This window comes from Sebastes umbrosus, chromosome 5 (genome assembly GCF_015220745.1).
Source record: "Sebastes umbrosus isolate fSebUmb1 chromosome 5, fSebUmb1.pri, whole genome shotgun sequence".
Lineage (NCBI taxonomy): Eukaryota > Metazoa > Chordata > Actinopteri > Perciformes > Sebastidae > Sebastes > Sebastes umbrosus.
Genome location: NC_051273.1, coordinates 9,337,970 through 9,359,321, shown reverse-complemented (window position 1 = coordinate 9,359,321; position 21,352 = coordinate 9,337,970). Strand labels below are relative to the sequence as shown.

Below are 21,352 nucleotides of genomic sequence, written 5' to 3'. Positions count from 1 at the left end.
GCGAGAGCAACATTCTCCCCACAAACACCACTTTCACACGGCAGTACCACTCTCTGCCTGAACTGTTACTGATGCCCCAGCGGGGGCGCTGTTGTACCAAAACATAAATATTACTATGCGATATTGACAGAATTGTTATTGACAGAATCATAGAAATATTGTCAGAAACTCTTTTTCATGGCTTGAGAATTAAAAAAATAATAATATTTGGAGCTCCCGTCTCCATATTTGGTGAAATGATGGTTCTTGCAGGTCCCTGCACGACACCACTTCACCATAGTTACTGTATGTACTGGCACCGAAGAAAACAGCGATATTTCAAAGTGATAAGAATTCGATCTTGCAATCTCAATGCTGATAAAACACATTAGGTAAGATAACATTACATTTGTGCGTGGACCATAGCTAAGTTAGTTATTAGTTATAAGCACATGGGCTATTATATTACCAAAGCATTGTCCTTCAAATGGGCGTTGCCTCATGTCTAATCACGTTGTATAGGCTGGTGCACAATATGGTTCAAATGTGATCCATATATAGATATGGTATATATATATATAAATACATATACAGTATATACATATATATGTATATATGTATATATATATATATGTACACTGTACACTGTATATACTGTATATACATAAGATGCATAGTTCTAAAGCAGATAGTAAAGATATGATAAATGGTATCATATGCAACAAGAACACCTAAAGAATCCATTGATACCATTCATGTCATACTAGCTTGTCGCCAAGGGGGCTAAATAACGTTCCAAACTTCCACTAAATTTTGGCGAGGAAAAACTGGCATGGCCATTTTCAAAGGGGTCCCTTGACCTCTGACCTCAAGATTTGTGAATGAAAATGGGTTCTATGGGTACCCACGAGTTTCCCTTTTACACACATGCCCACTTTATGATAATCACTTGCAGTTTGGGGCAAGTCAGCTGTTGTTGCCTGTTGGGCTTGAGTTTGCCATGTTATGATTTGAGCATATTTTTTTATGCTAAATGCAGGACCTGTGAGGGTTTCTGGACAATATGTTTCCAATAATAAATATATACATACATTTGCATAAAGCAAGCATATTTACCCACTCACATGTCTGTATATATATATATATATATATATATATATATATGCATAAACAAACTGAATTCTTTTGTAATTTTGGAAAGAGCCTTTTAAAGCAGGAAGGACTTTGACTTGTGCATGCTTTGCTTTGCTGATCCAGTGTGAAATGGATTGAGCCATATAGGTCCAGAGTGTTCCTGGCTGTCACTTGTTGTGCTGAACGCCTCACTGACACTGAGCGGCTGACAGACAGACAGACTCGTAGAGGCTTTTACACGTGATAGTCGGTGCGCGTCACCGCAGCGCTGTCGCTCGCCTGGAGACTGGAGCAGGGCTGACTGACTGACACTGTGTGCAGCAGGCTACTGTAAATAAAGAATAAAAAAAACACAACAAACTAGCATAAGCAAGCCAGGCAGCATCGAGTTAACTGATAGTAGTTGCTTTCATTCGTTTGTCTTGTTAGGGTGTTTTTTTTTTACAGTCCTTTTTTTTTTTTGCAGATTTTGAGCGTATAACGGGAAAGCAGCTACAAACATGGCTGGTTTGATGGCAGGTTTTGGTCATTACACCCACGCCGTCGTCCGGGGAATCCCCGCGTCCCTGGCCAAAGACGCGCTCCGGAGCTGCCAGCCGGAGAATACCGAGGTGGACCTGGACCAGGCGCGCAGGGAGCAATCGGCGTATGTCGAGGTGCTCGAGACGAGGCTCGGGCTGGAGGTGGTCGAGCTGCCCGCAGACGAGACGATGCCGGACTGCGTGTTCGTGGAGGACGCGGCGGTGGTGTGCGGTGACACGGCGCTCATCACCAGACCCGGGGCAGAGAGCAGGAGGAGAGAGGTAAGGTAGAGGAAGTGTCAAACCTCCACAGATCCACAGACTGCATGATGATTCAATACAGAGAAAATGAAAAAAAAAAAAAAAGTTTGATGTGAAAGTGGAAGAGGATAAGGCGTCCTCCCTTCCTCCCTCCTGCTGCCTGCTGGCATGATATTAATAGTCTGCAGGGGTGCATGTTATTATAGCGAGAAATAGGAAGGTGGCTGATCTATGTGACAGCCTATAACCTCCTGGGAACCGAGTTAAAACAAATTGTCTTCCATTTACTTTTTTTGTGATTTCCTTCCTATTTAGGGTTAAAAGAAAATCTTAACAATTTAAGGCTTGTTAAACTTTATTTTTATTGTACACTGTATAGTGGACTACAGGACTATTTCAGTGTGAAAAGACAAATAAATGAACAGATTATGGCTGTAGAGTGATATTAAACCAAGAACACATTCAAATTGATTTAAAAAAAACAAAAAAAAACATGCCATATCACTGGAAAGCCTAGGATGTCCTCTTTACACTACACCAGGGGTTTATAGAGTAGGTCAACAGAGTAAGCATGTGGACAAAATGTACACTACAGAGGACACATGTCAATGGTCTGGGTCTCAGGAGGATGTGTGATCATAAGCAGGGGTCTAAAATGATTCTCATAAAAGCAATATTTGCCCCCTCGAAGTCTTCAAGTCAGAGCATTATTTCAATTAGTGGAAGTAAATCATTTAAAAGATTAAATCTTTTACAAAAATGTGTTAAACTTAAGTTTTTAGAAGGGTTTATCCTGCATGGGGTCATCTCCGAAAGTTGTACATGTCAAACACCATCTAGTTGCCATATGAAGATCACATTTTAACCATATTGTGCACCAGCCTATACAAAGGGATGATTTAGACATGAGGCAACCAGACATATGAAGATCTATGTGACAGCCTATAAGTGATCATTAGCAGGGGTCTAAAATGATTCTTATAAAAGCAATATTTTCCCCTCTAAGTCTTCAAGTCAGTTCGTAATTATTTCAATTAGTGAATCATTTAAAAGCTTAAATCGTGTACAAAAATGTGTTAAACTTCAGTTTTTAGAAGGGTTTATCCTGCATGAGCTCATCTCTGAAAGTTGTACATGTCACCACCATCTCTTTGCCATATGGAGATCACATTTTAACCATATTGTGCACCAGCCTATACAAAGGAGGGATATCATGATGAGACATGAGGCAATGCCCTTTTGAAAAAAACAATGCTTTGGTAATATAATAGCCCATGTGATTTTTTTTTGCATGTTTATAGTCTTACATAATGCACTTTCCTTATTGATGAATGGACTATTTATTGTTCTTTGTCACTTCATATTGCATGCAGTTTTGTCAATAATATTCATGGGATGTGTTTAAAACATCTAACAAGGTGTTTCTTCATAACTCACACAGTAATTGACTGATCAGGATCTCGAAAGAAGATAAAAGAAAATATGTAATTTAGGAACTGAGAGGCTTTATGACTGCTGAAGTTAATAAATCAAGACATTTTTTGAAAACAAAACAACAGTGCGAGTTCACTTGGTTGCCTAGTAGTGAGGGTATAGCTGTAATGTAGGGTAGCCGGTAGCCATATGTGTGTGTGTGTGTGTGTGTGTGTGTGTGAATGACAATGATTGAAACGGTAGGACGGCTTCTGTGAAAGCCCCTGTCATTTCACATCAGAGTCACTTTGCTTGGCTCACTAGTGCTAATGGTCCCCAGCCTCACTGGGCAGCAGGGGTACTGATTGAAAAGCTCGCTGCTGCATGCTACCTCCAGCCACCACATTTCAGTTATTCTGAACGCGGTACAAGTGACATTTGCATGCACATGTGCGTCCAGCCATCAGCACTCTGCCAAAATCCCTTTCTCACTAAATTGTGAAATGTTTTATATTTCATAAAGAGATAGCAGTGATTTGGGTTTCTGGCCCCCTGTTCTGGCTCAGGAGTCAGCTGTGATGAATACAAAAATAGGTGAGGTACAAGAGCATAAATAATATGATTGCCAAAAGAAGACTGTATAAATCTCAGATGGATTCCAATGAATACATGATTCTTCTATTTATTGAGAATTATATAAACATACATATATTGCGTTAAAATCTACTTATAGCACTGTATCATTATAGTAAAAATCATTCATAAATAATCATAACACTTTATAAAGCATTTTACAATGACTAATAAGGTCTAGGATCATAATACTTAAGAATTACTGGTCACTCACTGACATTTATATTTGTAAAGATCATAGTGTATTATAATTCCCATCGTTGTAATACATTATAATATTTTCATAATGCATTATAAGCACTGTTATAACGAATTACAATGTGGTTATTGTGATGGAATTTCCTATCTATTCCTCTCTCCTTGGTCGGGAGGTCAGAGTGTCTCTCAGAGTGTCCCTCTGTTGGCATTATTGGGTTGGAGTCCTGTCCATGGGAGCCACCGTTATCTGTACAGCTGTGTCTGTAGTAGGGACCATAGAGCCAGTCGCTAGGGGCAACCAGGGTCCGAGATGCCAGAGGAACCGAGCAAGTCAGAACATGATAAGGGTAAAACACTGAGCACCAGGGAGAACGGGCAGAGTCGTGAGGCCTTCATGGAGAGAACACATCAATGGTGGAGACCTGACAATTGCTCCTTGATCAAGCTTCAATAAACTTAACTTTAAGACATCAACAGCTCTGGGGCCTCTTCCTTCCTGTTGACTGAGTTAACCTGAGTATCAGAAATTCCACAACAGTTATAAGTTACTCTAAGTGGTTATTGTTTGCTTTAAGTAAAGTGAAACAATAGTTGCTTAATGCTCTGAATTTGGGATTTAGCCCCTTTAATGATATTAATATTTGTGCATTTTGTTTGTATGCAAATGATGAATAATGTAACCACACTCAAACAACACAGTGTTGCTCATAATACACAGTATAATGCACCATAAACACATTATTTAGCATTTATAGTCAGTATATCTATACAACCTGAGATGATGTTCCTGGAGGAAAGAATATGTAATATCTAAACACTGACGGCATCACAAAAGCACCCAAATCATCTTTATGGGTGCTGTTTGTTTAATAACATTTATCATAGTGTAGAAAAGTTTTCTTCAAACTCTTATCTCGCCTGCTGTTACGACAGCTGCCATGGCAACAGATAAGGTGCAGCCATCAGTAATGCAGGAGCATGTCTCTCACCAGTGCTTGCCTCCCCGGTGTGTAACATATGAAATAACTCGAATGCTCGTACTCTGCTAATGTTATTGTGAGTTTAAAAATAGCGTTTACAATTACAGTGTGTGAGCGCTGCCTCATTATTCACCTACGAGCAGATGGTGCTGTAATTATTAGGCATGTCCTTTTTTTGACCTGAGAAATATGGAAAATGGGAAACAGCAGTTTTTTTAGTCCTTTTTTTATCAACCCATTTGAGAATAAATCCTTTTGCTTGTGGAGGTGAATTACAATTGTGTGATCAGTCACTTCCTGTAGACATGACGCATGTTTTTCCTGCCTGTGTTTGCTTGGACAGTTACAATTATAGCATCATGTTTGAAGGATCTGTGAATAATTGTCTAATGTTGGATTACTTTATCATTGTCCAGTGAAAACTTGGACTTTGTCTAGGTCCTTTGGACTGTCAGGGGAAAAAACTTTCTGAACTTGTGCTTCTTAAACTCTCTGGATCAGATACTGTGGAGTGCAGGTTGTTCAATGCAGCAGGAGAATAGATGTGGGAATTCAAAGGTGTTCTTATCTAAGTTGGGAGGAATCACTTGTTATTGTTTATCACTTTAGTCTGTTTTAAATGCTTTGGGACTTAGCTGTTGGTTTATTGGCTTCATCCATCAGGTCTGCTTTGAGTTCCCCTTTCCTCTATTCCTCTAATCGTGTTGCAGAGTCACTGCAGGAGAGATTAACTAGTTGGTTCACACCATTTAATCATTCTCCTCTCTTACTCTCTCTCACTTTTTTGTAATTGATCATATCCAGTTCATTATTATTGTTCAACTCCATAAGACAATATGGAATGGAATAAGTTACTGAACATTTCTTAAAGGTTTCAGGAGGTATCTCATCCATTAGGTTGTGGCTTAAAAGCTTTATATTATCGGGGGAAATGCTCGTCTAAATGGACTGCATGATTGTTCACTGCAGACTGCAGCATTGTCTAAAAACACTCCAACAAAGAGACAAAGTTAATTATTTCATAATACTGAACACTAAGCTGAAACTGCAACAGGTCCCACTCAAAGTTTACAGCATCCTTCCTCTGTGGGCATAGATAGGGTCACCACGGGTTTCTCGAGCTTTGCAGCCTTGCAGCAGCTGGTTCACTCTCATCTTCCTTCTCGTCTTCCTGCTCTTCAATTTGTAGAAGCTCTTCATTAGTATACTCTGGCTCAAGTAAATACGGGCGGCCATCGAATTCAAAGACCTCATCCACATTGTCAAAATCATCACAACAAACTCTGCCCGGCTAGCACTCACGTTTCCACTGTTGTCTTCCAGCAACACGTCACCTTATGATATTTCAGAATGAGACTTCTCCTTGAGCGAGATTCTTTCCATGTCAGACACTTAATAACAGTCAGAGCCTTTCAGTGGCAAAAACATGCACTTTTATTGGACCTAAATTATTATAACCTTTTTTATTATTATAATTCTTATTCAAACAGGGATGAGGCCTTTGAATCCGATGGCTGCCCATATTTACTTTACTTGAAAAATACCAAAGTAACACTTCAATGTCAAGCTTTTTTAGAATTGAGATAAAGAATATTTACTCAAGGCCAACTGGAAGGCATTTAAATAATACTGGTATCTGCTTTGAATGCATGCCATGGCCACCTGGGTCATAAGATTAGTTATGTGTTTAAAATTTAACAGCATACACTAGTTTGCTTGGTTTATTATTGTACACAGCCACCTTGTGCAGTGTGATTACAGGGCAGAAGGACTGACCCACAGACAGTTCCAAACACAATTGACATCCATTTAGAGTTTTCAGACTGATAATAAACATTAGTCTAGCTTTGTATTAAAGTCCACTTTCTATATGTGTTAATGGTTTTGGTCTGGTATTTACAGACAGATGATGTTGTCTGTTTACGGTCTTTAGTGTGAACCAACAAAGGTCTTGATGAATGGTTTGCTGTAGGTATTGACTCTTTGTGCCTCAAAGACTCTTGCTAGATGCACCGACAGCCCAGCCACCAAAAAATGGTGACAACATTTGAGTTTGAGAAGCAAATGTTGCCGAACTTTCCTCCCCTTTACCGTCGTTGTCTAAATAACTTATCTATAAATTTAAAGAAGAGTGAATCAAGCAGCCCGTTAATACTCTAATTAAAAATGTTCTTAAGTAGTTATGTTTGGCAGGAAGGAAGTGTGTGCACTGCAGATATGGTGTGGATGAGTTCACAGTGAATTTTATTGTCGAGTATCGTCACCGCTCTGTCGATGCTCTGATGCAAGTTTTGAACTGCTGGCACTCCTTGTGTCAATCAAAACCCGCATGTTTTTGCTTGCTTACATACTTTATTGATTCTTTTTCAGCACCTACTGAGGTGAAAGAGTTCAGGTGTCTGTTGTGGATGGGATTCTTCTAAAATATTGAGAGTTACTAGTTCTCTTAAAAATTACAGATTCGGTGTGATGAATCAAATCTCTTTACTTCATGCAGCATGGAGAGAAGACCCATACGGTTGTTCTCTGACTGGACCTTCAGTGCCTTGCCTGATATCCATGTATCATCAGGTAAACAAAAGAACAACAGTTGTTGATCTCATGGCGAGGTTGATTCAAGCAGTCATTCACCTTAGGCCCTCCTCAGTACAGTTGACTGTCAGCGGACTCTCATCTGACTAGCTCACAACTTAAACACAGAGAATCACATAGGTATCACCTATCCAATACATTGATTACTAAATCTAAAATGTTAATTTTCTCTAATATTTCCTGTTGATTATACTGTTTTTAGTACATATTTATTTACAGATATTTGTATTTTTGAAGAGGAATGTATAAAAAGGTAGTTTACAGTTCTGCTTTACCTTCTTCTGAGTGACCTGAGCCACAAATCCACATCCTCACTGTGGTTACAAGCTTGAGGAAGTGACTGAAACAAATAAGTGTTGGACAAAAGTGGCCAAAATGAGTTATCTCCACAGGATATCTGGGTTCACTCACTGTGACAGAGTGAGCTCAAGAGCTCAGCAATCACAGTTGATCTGCTGCTCCTCCACATTCAGACCAGGCACTTAAAGGGCCAGTTCATCCAACTCTAACTCTTGTATGCAGATATCAAAGTGAAAAAGACAAAGCATACATACTTAAAAAATAAGGGCGGGTCCATCTGCGTTGTATTCCGTTTTTAGAAATGGAAACGCCCACTCAGCCATTAGCAAAAAGCAGTGACGTAGGTTACCAAAATATGCTAATTCACAAGGTTATGAATAATGTGAATGCTAGCACTAGCTGAGTCAACGTTAACTGTGCTAAGTTTGGAAATAAGTAATAGTTTTTGAAGTGGGGTTGTATGTATGCTCCCGGGTTCTGCAAGGTAAAATTACTGTTTTTATCAATGGAGTCTGTTGGCTTTGAAAAGAGTGATATAACGGCTTCAGTTCCCCGTCGGAAAAGGCTGTCTGACGGCGAGGTAAAGCGACGCTTCTGTGGGTCTGTGAACAGCCTTTGGGCCCCACGTCGGGGTGTAACCCCCCACAGCCCATAGCAGCGCACAGGATGTGCAGCCTGTTCAGGTGGTCAAATACCACCACTTTGTCATGCCCCTCGGCTTCTGATAACAAGGCACACGCATTAGGCTATACATTGATGGACACAAGTCCCCCTTTTACGGATGAGAACGGGTTTGTTACATCGCTGTGTGTTTCCCCTGTCCCTCTGTCTCTCTTCTGCTTTGTGCAGTGGCTGTTATGTGCTGTTAGCGGTGTGTCAGTTTGACCAAGGCACACACACTAGGCAGAGAGGACAGCCTGCCTTTCGGCTGCATTCATTCAAAATCTAGCAACTCGGCACCTTCCCGCAGGGTTGTGCGGAGTTAGTTGTCTGTTTATCTGTGATTTAGATTGTAACCACTGTGAAACAATCAAAACATCACCTTTTATTTTTCCGATTCACTGCTTTGTTCCCACTAACGGCGCTCATGTGCCATGTATATATATGTAGAACCTCATCATGCAGAAACCTACGTCAGGTCACGTCGGAAAAAGTTTTTAGAAGGGCTTTGGAAATTAGCATTTTGATGCTAAAACGTACATACTATGACCAAAATTTGAATGTTTGGATTTGAATACATAAGAAACCACACAGAATGATATAATTCCCGAAAAAAAAAAAAAAAAAAAATGGACCCACCCTTTAAATGGATCTTTTGTGATTTTGAAAAAAATCTGTATGTGTACCTTCACCAGCTAAAACCACCAAAATTGCTCTTTGCACTTCCTTTTGCAAGACAAGGTGGTCAGAGTGAGCAAAAAGTTGGGCCTAATTTCAAGCCAAAACTTGTTCCAAAATATCACTGCACCGCCTTATCTGCACGAACACACCTTTCGCTTTCTCACCTCACCACCTCGGTACAAGCAGGTTGTGTGGAGCCTCGAAATGACTAAACAAGCACAAAATTGGACTTGTAAGTGATGAAATTAGCATTGCAATTGCAGCAAGCCTTGCACACAACTGCATTTTAATGGAGCCCAAAGACAGATAACTTCTGGAGAGAAGTTTTGCAAGAGAATTAGCAAGTTGTGATAGTCTTGCTTCAGCAGAAGAGGTTTGAGTGTTGTTGTTGTTTTGAGAGCATTGCATTATAGGTGATTGCTGGTTAGTGCTGTTGAATCAGGGCAAGTATAAATCAAGTGTCTCAGAATAGAAGTGCATTTACTGAAGGCACTCTCAATGCATTTTGATCAAGTTGGTGGGTTTGCACCTATCTCACTTCATCTCTTCATTAGATATAATTTACAGTCTCATTATCTAGTGGATCGATGGCATACTCAACAACAACAACAACAACAACGTGAAGGGACTTCACAGATGCAACACTAGATTGTCTAACTCAAATATCGGTAGTTGTGAGATTCACAAGAGCTCAATTAGCTAAGCTGAAAGCATGTTCTGTTAGTGTGCTTGAAATCAGATTTGTTGTTGAAAAAGTACAGCACTTTAACTATTTGCAGTACGTTTTTTTTGCGGTATTGTTGGTCATAAACTCAACTGTCATTCCAGCAGCCGTGACAAGTAGTGACAAGTAGAACTCTGATAAACTGCTTCATATAATTTTGGCTGTCTCCCAGTAGCTGCAGTTGGGTGACTTCTTCTTCTCTGTTTTCATATCCTGTACTTCAGGTTGTGCTGGCAGTCTCTCAGTCTGACAGACAAACTTAATTGCCTGAAAAGAAAATCCCTTTCTGATCCTCCACTCTCACATTTTACTCCCACTGTTTTTACTGAAGCAAAAAAGACCTGAGTTCAGAGCGAGTTAACGGGGCGGTGATGTGTGATTCAGCTTCATCAACTGAATGAACAGTTTAAAGCCACCGTGAAATCATTACTAAACCTGCCACCTTTTACTGGTACTGCTGAGACACTGTGATGACTTAAAGTGCAGCCATTATCTGTTTTGTAAGAGCCAGTTGATACTTACTGTATAATAGTACACTGCTGTAAGCAGTTACTGTAAGTTAAGCTCACTGAGCCTGGAAAATAATGGTCATTAAAAAGTGCTAAAATCTGTCATAACAAGTGTAAAAGGTGTAGGTGTCAATTTGAGTCTGGAGACAGGATGGAAAATTCTGCTCCACAGACACAATATTTAGGTCATGTTTTTATAGACGTAATATTTAGGTTCAGTCCTCGCAGTTTATGTGTCCGTGCGGGCCCCTTTCTGGTCATGCCCTCAAACTAACACCAGACAGCACAGAAGCCCTGTTTTGACTAGACGGCACGCAGATGCAAAATCCTCGCCGTCCTCCTGGCTCTTATATGACTTCCCTAACGGAACCGACCTGGTTTCCTTCAGGGAGGCTTGACATCCGCGTGTGAACGGGGGAGGAAGGTGAGACACCTGGAACCCGCCAGTAGCATGTGGGCCGGGGTCAACGTGCTTTCCCCAACTGTCTGTCACATTCCTACCACATTTAACCTGCCCTTCCTCTCGCTGTTTGTCTGTCTGACTCCTCGTCTGGCGTGTTCGTTTGTAACATCGCAGTGCCGCTTCCTCTCCCATCCTCCGTCTCTTGATTCATTTACTCACAAAAGGATATTGAATCATAATGTCTTCCAAGGTCTAACTCAGGTTAAACTGAATCCATTCAACAACCTGGAATTCAGGATCATTGTTGCCACAAATCAACCACTCAACAATGTAGATGGTCTGCCAGTGACTCCCTCTTTGACTGAGGGAATATAGGTTAGCCTGCTTTCAATACAGGAAGAATGAATTATATTTCCAGTAATATGATAATCGCGACAGTAAATTACTGTGCTGCTGAGATGTCTTTTGTTGGCATGAAAAAGTACTCACATTGAAAACACATTGGGAATCAGCAGTGGAAATGAGGTCTTTGCATTCCACTATAAACTGTTTGGCGGTTAGCCAGACATCTTAACCTAGCTTCTCATACTTTGAGCAGGAGCTTACCTGCGCTATTCTAACTTTTACATAACTGACTAAACTAACGTTAGCTTGCTAATATATGACCCGCTAACAGGAAAAGACGGTCTTTTCTGGAAAGGTAACCTGCAAATTTTGAAAACTTGCAAAAACTCTTTCGAGACTCTCTGCCCAACGACCTATCTTAACATTAATGATTCAAGGTCAAAACCTAACCTCAACCATCTCGTGAGAGTTTTGCAATTGTGTTAACCTTGACACGACTAGAAAAGATGTGATATGGAATATGGTCGACACATCTGACCAGACTCTTGATAAAATGCTGTTTAATAGTGTAGCAAACTGGGAATATTTTAAATTACATTTAACGGAAATAACACGATATACCTCAAACTGCAAGTCTTTATACCAACGCCTTAGACTAAATGACATTAGCAAGGTTAACGTTATTAGACATTTCAACTGCGTAAATATTGCTAACTGATACACATATATTTCTACATGTATGCTTACAGTAAATAAGTCATTTTTACTGTCACTCTCATCTCTGTGTCCAAATTAGCCGACGCTACAACTGTAGCAGCACCCATATACTGACATTTATGTCAAAAAGCATTCAAACGGCCCAGATGGAGCTGACCATGGATGTATAAGGAGCTCAGAGCTAGCGACAGACTTGGCGAAGTTAGCGAAAGTATACACGTGCAACTACGTCTGGTTTTCAAAATAAGGTGTTAACAAAGGGAAGTGTATATACAAAATACATATATGGAAATAAGATTGATTGGATTATATTCACCAGAAGTATAAAACATTACATGTCCCTTATAAATTAAAAAGAAAATTTATTTGTGAGAAAAATGTCTTTATTCTTTGATTTTTGGGTTGCAGGAAAAAAATTAATAAATAATGCCTGACTATGACTGATATATGTGACGTCAGGAAATCTCTGACTACAGACATGCTGAAAATCAAACAATTTTACTGTATTAATTTAGATATTTTCCAAAGGGAAAGTCCCTAGAAGTGTATGATTCAACTTTTCCCATTGCAAAAAATTGCAATAAATCGTAATATCAAATCGCAATACTTAAAAATCGTAATACATATTGAATCGGCACCCAAGTATTGTGATATTAACGAATTGAGAGATAAGTGTATCATCCCAGCCCTAGTTAGCAGTTAGGTTTAGAGAATACTAATGCTATACTACTTTTCCCCCTTAAAACTGATATTTTTGTCAGTAATCGTACGGCTTGTGATACTACAGTAACTCTCTGTTTACTGAGTTGATTGCTTTTGACTGAGCTGTGCTACAGTTGTTTCCAAGCTAAAAACACTAAAGCCGTGAGCTAGTTAGCTAGTTTCCATAGTGTAACCTGGTTATTACTGTTATGTCACATGTGGTTGTTGACGTTCTCTTGATATTCTTTTATGCTCTTTGTGCAAAGCAAATTCCCCCTAGGGGCAATACAAGGTTTCAGTCATACATTCATTCATATTGCTAGTTTGAAACAAGCTAACTTGGGAAGGACTTTACACACACAATTATTTATGGAGATATGAATAGCTGGTGAAACCCATTCCTTGTTTTAGCATCATCATCATCAATGTGTTCTGTATGAGTTGGTCAACACGTGCCAGTACTTTGTCTCTCGTGTGTACCAGCAAGTCTTGCGTAAAGAACATGAATAGACCAGAGAGTCCCCCCCCCCTCCCTGCTGTCACCTTGCACCATGCCCCCTGCCCCCTTTTTTTGCCTCGGGTTCACCCACGGCAACCCCACCAAACCCAGCGCGGTGCAGCAGCCTGCGAGACAGCTGCAGGGACTCTCGTGAACAGGAACTCCTCTCAGCCTCGCAGGATGACCGGGTCACGCTCAGCCGTCACCGTGGGTGTGTGAATGTCTGGTTTGGTATGTGAGACGGAGCAGTGGAAGACACAGGAAGTGGGCCAGGCACGGCGATGTTGAGAAAAGTCACGCTAGGGTCAGAGAGGGCGCAGCACAGCCTGAGACAAAACCCCTTTTTTCACTTGAAGGAGGATAAAAAGTTAATTTCTAATAAAATATTATGCTTTTCTTCTATTTCTCTTTTCTTACCATCTTTTTCCTGCTGTCTGAATCAGATTCAAAGTTGTGTAAATACAAAGTAAAGTAACCTGAGAGGTGACACAGTAGATTTTGGGGGAGACATGGCTCCCAGAGACACATTACATTTGTATAAATGTGATTTTGGTCTTTTCAGAATGAAAAAAAAAATATTTAAATGTCATTTCAAGATAAAAAAAATAAACATTCAACTTAAATTGCTAAGCAATTTATTGCTCTTAAGAAGGGCTGTTTGTGTTTTATTCAAAGATAGGGCACCCTTGCCCTTCTATCGTGGAAAAGGTTGCTTGGTGATGTGTCACCTCTGATTGGAAATGATTGCTTTGAGTCTTCTCAGGCTTTAGTCTGAATGGCGGCCTCATTGACCTAAAGTAAATATATAAATCCCCCTGAGCACCTGAACTTGTAGACATACCATACATAGCTACCATGCATATTAAACGAGTGACAAGAGTGGCTCTCAAATACTAAGTTGTTGTTAATTTGTCATTGGTTGCATGCTTTGGGCATGTTTGCCATATTTATGTTGTTTAAACAGCACTGACAGATGTTGTTTGAAGGCAGATTATGCAACAAACACCTCTAACACTGAGAACTCAGTGGATGCACTAGGATTGCATTTATGTACTTAGTAGTGGCCCTCACTTTAATACTATGATTGCTTCTGCCACATTGTGCTGCACTCTGTAAACATAGCAGAAACCAGTCAAGACTAACTGAGATAAATCTCCGCACGCTCCTATAATCTCCCTCTCTCTACTTTCCGTCTTGCTTCTCTCTCCGTCACTCTTTGACTTCTCACTCTCTCTCACTCCCTCCCTTTCGTTCTCACTCTTAAAAAAAACAACACACTCCCGGAAAGATACAAACTGTCAACATGAACTTCATTGATTTGCTGGAGATGCAGAGCCAAAAAGAATCTCACATCACATCTCGCAGGCTATACCCATCAGTCAGTCCAGTTGATAGTTGTGGTTAAATGCCCAGTTTTCTCTGCTGCTGCCACTGAACGACAACAGCCGTCATTTTATCTCGAGGCCTGTTGATGGGATTTGGCTGCCGCCTCTGATGCTGAAAATGAGATATATCTGTGTCTGAGGAAGTGGTGCACCCACTGTCCAATGGCAATGCTAACATGATGGTTCAGCTGCTGCTGATGGGAATGTTGTTAGATTTGCAGATATTTAGTCATAAATCAAAGTACTGGACACATTTTGACCAGAGTTTGACCTGATGATGAAAGAGTTTTTCTTTATAGTTTTAAAGTTTTTTAATCGCAATCTATCCTGTAATTGTTGCGACATTTCATTCTGGATCAAAGTGGTGGATCGACAGACTGACGTTGCCACCCGTAGAGCCATAGCTAACAATTAGAATTGTAAGGACTTTCTGCTTTTGTCTCTTTTATATCACTGCAATTTGCACACTTTGGGGGTATTTTTGACTGATGATCAGACAAAACAAGCAATTTTGAGATGTCGCCTTGAGATGTGGAGAATTGTGAGGGGAATTTTCACTATTTTCTGACATTTAAAAGACAATAGATTGATCGATAATAGAAAAGCAATCATAAGTTGCAGCGGTAACTGTCTGTCTTCATGCTTTAAACTGAGTACTGAATACTTGATACATGTGATTTGCTGTTTGATGAAGATGAATGGTCTATTAAAGTAGCCTGGGAATGTAACTGAAAAGCTGAACATGAAAACGTTGAAAATGCGTCCTGCTACCCCCACAGTGTGTGACTACAGGTGTGAGCCTGTCAAAACACTCCTCATATCCTACTTGTAATTATCACCAGGAGGCTGACGTGATTGTGTTTTTCCCCCAGTCAGTGGTTTAAATTGACAGAGCATCAAAGGAACCCTCCATCAGACTACTTACTTAAATCGTCTACTTTCCAATGAGCTCACGCAAGCTGAAATAATCTAATTCTGCACACGATTCAGACATGCAGTGTGGGTAGGCAGGGCTCAGTGCAGCGTTGAAAGAACATGGTTGAAACTGTTTTGGTTTTGGCACCGTGTGTCTGTGTAAAACTGAGCAGTGCTCCTGGTGACTTGGAGCTACATCAAGAGTGAAGTAAGCGATGAAACATTGGACAAGACCAATTGTATCGTTACAGTAAAAACAAGGGAAATGAGTTGCGAGTTGAAAATTAACTTTAAGAATAAGAGCTTTAAAGAAGCTCTCTTTCCTCATGAAATTGTGCTACTGTAACTTTAGGGCCTTCCATGTCAATTCCACTCTGGTTGATTCGGAACGAACCGCCTCGGAGAAAGTGAGCAAATTATAAACTCTTCAACCCTTCACCTCACGTCACTTGGAGGGGCTGGGTTTTGTATTTACATGTCAAGATTAAGCCAGCGAGAGCCAGACCCCTGACGCACATGATGCCCACATCCGTTTCAACACACACCTTAAAAAAAACTGCCCTTTCACAACCTTTTAGTCATTCACAGTACAACTAGTCTTTGTTTAAACCATGGGACACAAAACACGAGCTTACACATAGTGGTATGCATATGAATGTGTACTGAATTCCACACGTATAAAAGCTCTCACCTGCAGACATACCTGCATTTCACCCACCCAACCCCATCCCCATCTATCTCTTTTCCGCTGATTTAGACAGCAGGCACGCACTCAATCATGTCAATTTCACGTCTCATTGTTGGATGCCGTCCTGGGAGGACAAGCTAAAGCAAGGCTCAGTCGTATTTTGTACATCGCTGTAACGGTGTCTGTCGAAAATGCAAACCCTCCAGAGCACTGCCCAGGCAAAAACACGGTTTTCACATCTGCTCAACTCTCGGAGCACAAAGCCAATATTGTTTCAAAATGATCTTTCTGACGGGGACGTGGAGTGATTCGTCTCTGCGGCACGCTCCACTATATACTTTATTCCCATCATCATTTCTCTCCTGTTGTGCAAAATGTACTCTTTTTTTGTCTTCCCCCAACAAACCTGTTGTAGTGCTGCAGATTTAAAGAGATCTAAGATGAAAGTGACCAGGAATGCATCTTTCTGTTTTTGTTGACATGTTAACTAATCACAAACGGATGATAATTCACCATCAATGTGAATGCTTTGTCTTTGATGCATGCTTCACATGTCTTCTGTTAATTTTTGGCCCATCCATCACAGCGTGGAACAAATATTCCTGTCACTGCATGAACTTCTTCTGCTCTCTGGAAAGGCCTACTCATCGGTCTTTGATGAAAGTGATATATCTCAGACGCTGTTTTTTTGCTCCAGAACCGCCCTCTCTGAGTTAGCATTTTTTCTCTGCCCTATCATTCAGTCTAACTAATGCTGTTTGCAGAGTAGTTTTTAATTATGCCAAAGTACGGGGCACTCTCAAATTGAATTTAACAGTGAGTGAATCTTGGCCAAAGTAATCTCAGCTGTTGGACAATATGTGGTCCTGTTGTACCCACGTGTTTTATTTTCATCTTTCTGAGCAGGCTTCTACTATATGCCACTGTGATTTTCATTCACTCAGAAGAAATTATAGTCAGACCCCCGAATCTGTGAGCAATTTGAAGTAAGTGGGATTAACAGAGGCCATGCTAATGATCCAGTGATTTAGAGGATTCAGGAAGAAAGCATTCATTATGAACTGAATGCTCTCTGCACAGAAGAGCTCATAGCTGGAGTGAGGAGTGTTCTGTGCATTTATTTTCATGAGGCCTTAGAAGGAATAAGACATAAGCTGATATCAATATTCTGATACTGAAGGTATTTTAATTTTAAATTGCTCTTTTAGTAGAGAGTCAGTCCCCTCAGTCTAAAGTTTCTCTGGATTACTTGGGTATTAGCACGTCTTTGAGAATGTGTATAGATTTAAAAGCCCATTACAAGTTATTAGTTCAGTTTGAAATATATAACCCAAAGCTTTAGTTAAAGCTGCATTAACTATGTTTTATATTAACAAGCTCCAACTGCCCAAAGCTCTATGAAGCATTTTAGCTTCTTTCAGCTCATTGTTTTGGTTTTAAGGCCCACAATTTTACTGTTTAACAAATCAAGAAGAAAAGACATACAAACATTCTTCCTCGTCACAACCTACAACAAAAACTACATGACCCACAACTCTTTACCGATTAGGGCTGTGTATTGGCAAGAATCTGGCGATTCAATACGTATCATGATACAGGGGTTACGATTCAATATATTGTGATATTGTACGCAAGGTGATTTTTTTTCTATCTAATTTTAGGATAAAGAACACACTGCCATATGCATAAAATCTTAGTCCTGTAACATCCACTATCATAGCCCTACTTTTTGTGCAATCTGGGCCACTGTCTTCCACGAATCTTTGCATATAAAGTATTAATTAAAAATGTGTTTTTTAGAATTGATACAGTATAAAACAAAATATTGTGATACTCAAGTGTATCGATATTTTCTTCCACTCCTCATGCTGATCAGTTTGACATTTAGGGAGCTTACGCTAGTAATGATTAATGTAGCTTTGAGCCGCTAGCCTCAAGCAGAGATGAAGAGCAGGCTACAGACGCTGGTAATTTCACTTTTTAAAATGTTTACACTTTTTACATTTTTATTTATCAGATTTATCGCAGCTCCTAAATATAATAAAGGCTAAATATTATATTTACAATTACATTTATTTTTGCGCACTTCCCCTTTAATTTATTCCAATACTGACTACATTTTTGTAGCATATGCTTACTGCCTGTCGGTCTGCGTGAATTTATCTCCAGAATGTGTATTTGCATGCATGCGTTTGTTAACAATTAAGCACACCATCATTCACACAAATATGCTCACTGTGTGTGCATGTGAGTCCATTCATTCTCACACGCAGGAGGTGAGACCCAGGTGTCTAGTTTCCACATGAGGGTGAGTCAGGAGGCAGTATGTGTCGACTGGGTGCCACAATGTTGTCAGAGTGTCAGGAGGAGGCTGGAGGCCACGGAGAGAGTGTCCGTCTGTCGCATCTCTTGCACCTACGTGTAATTTGTGCGTGTGTTACAGTAGTGTTTCTCAGCTGCTCCGAGTTGCTCAAATAACCTTTTAAAGGGTCATTTCACGCAACTAACAAGACACATATTTTCAAATGTATTTATTATAGCCTTAGAGATAGTTTTGGTTTCCGTAGACCACCCAGACAAAAGTTTTCATTGGAAGTACTGTTTAGCAGAAGAACTGGTCCAAAGAAAAAGAAATGTCGTGCTGGGGGAAATTTTATTCACTGCCAGGATTCAAGGTAGTATTTTACAGCTGTCCACCAATTTATCATACCTCCGTGTAAGTGTGTAGCCAAGCTTGTTGGTAACAGCTAATAAATTAAGCCCTAACTCTCTTTCACACATTGCCAGTATGTACCTTACAGCAGTGACCTACAGCTTGGGACTACATTGAGCAATTACCATGATTTGTGGTTATGTATATGCTTGTTGGCATCAACGGTCGTGTTCAATACCTGGACTGAGATGCGTCTGCCAATACTGCCAACACCTTTGATGTCATACTGTATTTCTCTGATTGACAAGCAGAGAGAAGTGTTCAAACTTGAAGTAGCCATCTCAGCCAAAATAATCAAGCATCAGTCATTAGCTGCGTATTTTCAGAGATCCTTGATATGCCTGACTGCAGTTTGATGATGGTTGTATTTGGCAGCTTTGGACATGTTCACAAACAGACAATTAGAAGTTTTGTGCATTGTGCAAAAGGTTACTTTTCACAAGTGTTTTTACACCACCACAAACCTCTAATAAATTTAATCTTGTGTGTAAATTGGCAGTGGTTTTAAAGAGTACTGTATGTGTGTGTGCATGTACGCATTCACATGTGCATGATGGGTAAGAGTTTGTATGTGTGTGTGTGTGTGTGGATGTGTGAAAGGTCCGCAGGGGCAGGGCAGGTATCAGGACCGGGCAGGGAGGTGTGTTTTGCCTCCCCTGTCTGCCCTCGGCTGTCACAGTGTGGTGTGATGTCCGCTCTCAGTCTGTTCTCACGCCAAGGATCATACTGAAAACACACACTCCTTCTCCAGCAGCCAATCTCCTCAGTCACGCACAGAGCAACACGCAGAAATGTGTCAGCACCGAGAGGATTAGTTGAATAATCCAGTTGTCGAAAAATTAGAAAATAATTAGTTGATTAAAGTGATTTGTGCCAAAACACTCGCTGATTCCGGCTCCTCAGATGTGAGAATTTGCTACTTTTATACATTTTATATAACTCTAAATTAAATCGTTTTCAGGGTGTTCGTTGGAAAAAACAAGATTCAATTTGAAGATGACACATCGGGCTCTAGGAAATTGTGATGTTCTTATTTCACGTTTTTGACATATGGATTAAATTGAAAATGGAGATTGATTTAATCATTTTAAAAGAAAGAACATTAGTTGTACACCTACAGCACATACAGAGAAAGTGTACTTTTAAATATTTGAAACACACATTAAAAAGCAGTAAAGTATAGATATCTAACACAAAACAAAGCATGCATTGTCTTTCTGGTTTTAACTGTTCTGGCACACCGTACACTGCTGGACTTCTACCAAAGAGCGTAGGGAACAATATAGACTAATACTATTCGATTAATCATACTAGACTTTTAAACCATTATTTTCCCTTAGAGACAACTTACATTTTCTAACTTACATTTATGATAGATGAGAAGTAGCTTTTGGCATCAGATTTTTGGGAAGTTAGGTCGATCTTCTTGACAGAAATTTTGGACTCCAATACCAGATAGTTACCTTGGCTGCATGCTAGCATTAGTGCGTCCCATTATAATTTGTTAATTTAATTCTAGAAAGAAAACTTGTATCATCTGTATCAATTTTGTCTCAGGTATTTTTTTTTTTCAGACAAATTTGTACCTTCTACCGTGACTCAGAAATATGCCGGCCCCATATATCACGGCCTAAAAGCCTGCATTACTGCCACATTAAGAATGTACAGCAGTGATACTGTAGATGTGGCCAATAGCACCATATTCAACAAAGGGCCTCATATATTAATGTAACATGTATTAGATGAGTTAATAAACATACAATTTTGTCATTAACACCTTACTTCATGACTCTTAAAGGAACAGTGTGTAACATCTCAGGGGATCTATTAGCAGAGATGGAATATAATATTCATAACTATGTTTTCATTAGTGTATAATCACCTGAAACTGAGAATTGTATTTCCATTAGCTTAGAAAGAACCCCTTCATATCTACATAGGGATCAGGTCCTCATCACGGAGTCCGCAGTGTTGCTCCGCCATGTTTCTACAGTAGCCAAGAACGGACAAACCAAAACACTGGCTCTAGAGAGAGCCTTTGACGTTTTTACGTTACCTGAAAGCCACCGTAGTTCTCCGACACACTTGTGAAATTGCGGTAATGTGAGCCGCAGAGTGCACAACCGTGGTACCGCCAGCTGCCATCTGACTTCAGTTGCTCTTACAGTAGTGTTATTATGGTAAGGATGGCCTCTGAGCGAGGCGAACGGTGTTACCACGGTTTGGCACTCGGTGGTACTGCAGTCTTGGAAAGGGAGGAGTGAGCGGAGGCGTACTCAGCTGGTTGCAATCTGCAACCACACCTTTAGATGCCACCAAATCCTACACACTGTACCTTTAAGAGGTAAAATGTGAAAGAGAAACAGTATTAGTGACCTTTACATCATCATCAGCAACATT

The 21,352-nt window shown here is 40.1% G+C and overlaps 1 protein-coding gene across 2 annotated transcripts in view; it reads left to right on the top strand.

Annotated features, from left to right (window-relative positions):
• The window catches only part of ddah1 (dimethylarginine dimethylaminohydrolase 1), a 92,954-nt gene that overhangs the window by 8,240 nt on the left and 63,362 nt on the right, over window positions 1–21,352 (top strand). The window contains exons 1-2 of one of the 2 annotated variants that reach the window (XM_037769703.1): window positions 1,321–1,443; window positions 1,580–1,916. In XM_037769703.1, coding sequence (XP_037625631.1) covers window positions 1,614–1,916 — 303 coding nt within the window. In that variant the 5' untranslated portion in view covers window positions 1,321–1,443; window positions 1,580–1,613. Of the gene's footprint in view, window positions 1–1,320; window positions 1,444–1,579; window positions 1,917–21,352 lie in introns of those variants that run through there. The other variant, XM_037769702.1, reaches the window with a different exon arrangement.